Here is a 5,165-nt window from a genome sequence, read left to right as displayed (position 1 = left end):
AATATGCATTAAAACACAGGAAATAGAGGCTTTCAGATATTCTGACTTGGTCGGAACTAACTATTAAATAACCCAACAGGCAACTTCCCATTTTTTGATCTGTGATTGCATGATAACCAATTTAAAGGCAAAGTGGCCTGGATTGGTCCATGACTCCTGTGCCAGACAAAGCCTTTGAGCAGGTTCTTCTAGTAACTTATAAATCTTATTTACAAGCAAGGCAATAACCAGCCTGCAAAATATTCTTGTATTTGACCTTGGTGTGTTGACACAACCTATTTTGTCCAGTCATGTTTGTTCTGTCTGAATATAAACATGTGATTATTATCATTTGACTCCAGGCTCCTGTGCTGTCCAAAGATACACAACAATAAAAAAGAGTTCCAATCATTACATTACATTGTTGTTGAATCAGAGTCAGGCTATCTGGGGTTCTTTGTGGTATTCATACCTGCACTTGTCCATGATGATACTGTTGTTGTTGTTGTTGTTGTTGGCATTGTTGTTATTGTTGTTGGTGTGGTTGTTGGTATGGTTGTTGTTGGCGTTGTTGTTATTGTTGTTGGTGTGGTTGTTGGTGTGGTTGTTGTTGGCGTTGTTGTTGTTGGTGGTGGTGGTGGTGTGGTTGTTGTTGGTGTTGTTGTGGATGTGAGCATACCTGTTGTATGAGGAACACATACAACAGTATTGGAAGGCTTTTAACACTTTCAACAAAATTGATATCCACGTGTATAACCATTGGAAACTTAAATAAAATCTCATTCTATATTGACTAGTGGAATTTAAAATATCTTTTTAATTTAGTTTTTTATATATATAAATTATTTTGTTTTGAATTATATATTCAAACTGATGCTGCTGTTATTTCTTTATTTCAAGTATGAAGCAGACAACAATTTGTTAGTGTAGCTTAGTATAATGAGTAGAAACATCCTCCTCTGTGTTACACCTCTCTCTTTCTGCAGTGTCACTGATGCGCTGGACTGAACACAGATCTACAAGCTGATCTTTATGTAAAATGACTTATGATCCCTGTCAATGGCATAAATAAATTAAGTGCATTAAATGACCCAATAGGCAACTTCCCATTGTTTCAGATGATCTGTGATTGCATGATAACCAATTTGGAGGCAAAGTGTCCTGGATTGGTCCATGACTCCTGTGCCAGAAAAAGCCTTTAAGTTAACTGCTAAAACCAGTTAAAATGTGAACAGGTTTCTTTTAAGTAACTTATAAACCTTAAGATATAATTTACCAGCCTGCAAAATATTCTTACATTTGACTTTGATTTGTACATCTGCTCTCTCTTGTTCAGTCATGTTTTTTCTGTTTGAATATCAATTAACTGTGATTATGATTATTAGACTCCAGGCTCCTGTGTTGGCAGTCAAGTCAAAAGTTACACAAAAACAAAAAAAAAAGAAAAGGTACCAATCATTACATTACATTGGTGCTGAATCAGAGTCAGACTATCTCGGGTTCTCAGTGATATTCATACCCGCACTTGTCCATGATGTTACTGCTGTTGTTGTTGTTGTTGAGGTTGTTGGTGGTGGTGGTGGTGGTGGTGGTGTGGTTGGTGTTGTTGTTGTTATGCCTGTTGTATTGGAAATACATAGAACAGTATTAGATTCCTATTGAAATATCCACAGTTATTGCCAGTGAAAACTTTAAGAAAGACAACCTAATTCCAAATTGACTGGTCAAATTTAAAATGTCAGGGATCTGTGATTATATTACTATAGGCTACACTTTTAAAAGCTGTGTGGCGAACCTGTGGAGAAGAGATACCCCCTGTTACATTTTACTTAAAGTGAGACAGCAAGTCAGCATGTAGTATAGGGAATACACACAACATTATTGGAAGCTCTATCAACACTTTGATGACTGACGGGATTTCAGTTAATATATCCACCTTTATGACGAGACCATTGAAAACTTCACTCTAATTCTATATTGACTAGTGGAATTCAAAATGTCATCATTAGCCTACAATAGGCTACAGTGGTGCTGAGTCAGACTTTAGAAGCTGTTTAGTGCCATTTTGCAGATATGAAGGTTGTAGGCCTATCAGTCAGATTGAGCTCTAAATAAAGAACTGCTTCACTCTGTCTTATCTCCCTCCATCTTTCCTTTCCTCCCCTCTGACATTTTGTCTATAACCTCACTCACTTTCGGTGACGTTCAGATACACAGCTCCTCCTCCACAGTAGTACAGTCCAGAGTCATCAAGCTGCACATGTGATATAGACAACAACATCGTCCTGCCCGCATAGGAGACAGAACCTCTGATATATTTTCGTCTTCCAGCAACTTCTCCTCTCCATGGTCCATAATTTGATTCTCCAGGACATGTCAGACTGATGTTGGTCATCTCTGGAGCATTTACTATTGGTGTTCCTGTACAGAGCAAATACAGAGAGAAGCATGATTTACAGTCATGAACTCTTTTCATGCATTCCTGATGTTGTGTAAACTAACACCTGATCCGGCTGAAGTTGTGATGAAGTTTTATCGCCCTCTGTTGCTGATGTAAATGAGGTGGACAAAATACATATTAATTTCTCAGCATCACAATCTGCAGCCAGCACAATAATCATAGAGTCCAGGTCACACTTCTCTAAAACAGACTTCACACAAACTGAACACATGAATGTTCCTAATAAAAATGGCGAGTGACTGTGATGAATATTTAACATGTTGAGCCGGATGCTGTTGGAATCTTGACAGTGAAATAATCTTTACACTTAAAGTGTGAAGGAGCTCATTTAAAAATCCACACTTAACAGAAACATGAACAAGATTGATAAAGGTTGATGTTACCTGATGGGATCACTGTCAGATCCACAGCTGATTGGTTGTTGCAGGAGTATCTTCCACTGTCTGAGACAACAGCTCTCTGATTGTACAGGGACTTATTTGCTAACGAGGAGTATTGTTTGTCTGGATCATTGTATCTTGTGTCTCTGTCACCATCACTTGAAATAATCTGAACCACCTTTCCCTTAATCTTTCTGCTCCACGTCACTGAACCCTCCACAGTTTGAGGACAAGGCAGAGTGACTCCATGATTCTCCACAACGACTATGGATTTTATTCCTGCAAAATAAATAATTTCTTTTCAATTCATAAAACCAATCAATTTACCATAACAAGCTCTTCTTTTTTTCAAATTTTTTATTTGCGTCCCCCCCCCCACACACACACAGGGGCTCTAGAGACCAGTTTGAGGACGAAAACAATTGTTGATTTTTTCTATTGAGGAAGTCGAGGTGATAGTGACTTGCTTTGCATTGTGCATTCTGGCTACTGACAGTCCATGTATAGGATATCTAACAGAGAAAATAACCAATGAGTCCAAGAGAGTGTGAGGGGGTCACTCGCGAAGTGCTAGCATCTTTTTGGCAGCTGTCAGACTCGCAAATAAAACATTATTATGGCAGTTAGATCGATTTAAAGCAGAGAGGTCATTCAATAAAAAACAATTTAAAACAGTAAGGAATTACAACATCAAAATGTTTTATCAGTGTAGACGACACCATTTCCCTAAAAATGATGACTTCTGGACAATGCCAATATGCATATACGATCCAACATCATGATTTGGGCAGAGGTCGCAATTAGGGGAGGATACAAGTTTCATTAGATGGAGTCTTTAGGTGTAAGTACATCCTGTGTAAACATTTAAAATGTATCAGTTCATGATTAGGGTTTTTAGAAGTGTGGTATTTGATTCCAGCTTTTCTAAGATGATGAGCAAAACTAGAGGATGGGTTATCTGATGCAGAAAGTGCTCGTTAAAATGTGAACCTGTGTTTGGTGACAATACACTGAGGTTTTCATACCACACACACCATCAGAGTTTGAGCAGTTGTTTATTCTTTTGTTTGATTATTGTTTGTTGAGATAGTTGATAGTAGATACTGCTGTGTGGATGTGGTCAGAAAAAAAAAACATCTTTTGGCTGCTTTGCTAAACTGGTCAGACATTGAAGTGCCTCAAACAATATGTGAGATAATGCTAACTATGACTTGAATCTTACAAACACAGTATATCTCGTTATGCATCAGACCTTAAAATAAAATACACGTGAAGCGCAAAACCTACAATACTAAACCTTATCTGATGGAGCCTTTTGATGTGAAAGGAAAATTGAACAGATAATGAAAATAATTGTTTTCTTATTGTGAACAAACCCCATGAAAACACAGCGTTAGTTTGTCTCTCAGTCTGACTCACAGCTGTGGAAAAAATGTACTTGTACTTGTTCTTTACCTCATGCTAACGATAGGCTTCATGTGAAACTCCCTTAACCCTATGGTATTCCACAATATGTTGTCGGTCTCAATGACATCAAAACAACAAAGAAACAGAAGTTTACGATTTTTGATGGAATTAAAAGGTCCTTACCTGCACAGACGTTACAGCCCAGGACAAAGGCCAACAGGACGCTGCAGATCTGGACCCTCATGCTGACAGACTGAAATGAAAAGGACAGATCAGACCACAGAATATATAAGGTGAGAACAGGAACTCAGTTTATTGGGTGTATTAATATATTCAACCACATGAAGTGTTGAACCCTGAAACCACTCTGACAACTGTACTTAAAGTATCTGTTAATGTCTTGCAAATTTTACTGTGCTCGTCAGCAAGTAAAATATTCTATCAGGAAATATAAATAAGACAATAATTACATTGTTTTAAAAGTTTTTCTTCACCTTTGAATTTACAGAGTATCCTTAAATCTTCCATCTTGACCCTGTGACCTCCAGCCCTTGATTAACACAGTTGTTCCTGGACACTATGACAGCCATTTGATTTTCTGCTGCCTGAGACATTCACTTAGCAGGTTATCACTGGGGACCATTTTCCTGACGTACTCATTGATGTTGGTTGTTTCATAGTGACTTTGATGCTCACTCGCCCTCAGCCTCCCTCCTTCTGCATAGTGTACAGTCTCAGGGTGCTGGACTTAGGGTGAAACCATCCATGCACGGTCCTTTGGCCAGGCAGGACATCTGATGGCTGGCAGGGTGAATGTTGATGGTCTTGTTCTGTCCATGAAGCTGACTCTAGAGGACCTGCTTTACCCAGTGCAGGTATCTGGCTGGTGCTGACTTCCTTACAGGCAGAGTTCACAGCTAATCCCCCTAAAACCACAG

The 5,165-nt window shown here is 38.6% G+C and overlaps 1 protein-coding gene across 1 annotated transcript; it reads right to left on the bottom strand.

Moving 5' to 3' along the window:
- Positions 1 to 451: 451 nt before the first annotated feature.
- Positions 452 to 4,471, bottom strand: LOC146960596 (uncharacterized; the record flags this gene model as incomplete). Its single annotated transcript, XM_085772246.1, has 5 exons — positions 4,411 to 4,471; positions 2,824 to 3,099; positions 2,173 to 2,400; positions 1,499 to 1,597; positions 452 to 658 (listed from the first exon to the last, which is right to left on the bottom strand). Coding segments are annotated over exons 1-5 (871 nt in total), but the record flags the coding sequence as incomplete, so codon positions are not given.
- Between the last annotated feature and the right edge of the window lie 694 nt (positions 4,472 to 5,165).

This window comes from Trachurus japonicus, unplaced genomic scaffold (assembly GCF_045865225.1).
Source record: "Trachurus japonicus isolate A0001 unplaced genomic scaffold, Traja_1.0 AP030198.1".
In the NCBI taxonomy this organism is placed as follows: domain Eukaryota; kingdom Metazoa; phylum Chordata; class Actinopteri; order Carangiformes; family Carangidae; genus Trachurus; species Trachurus japonicus.
The sequence above is the reverse complement of the archived record's forward strand: the minus strand, read 5'-3'. Positions and strand labels throughout refer to the sequence as shown.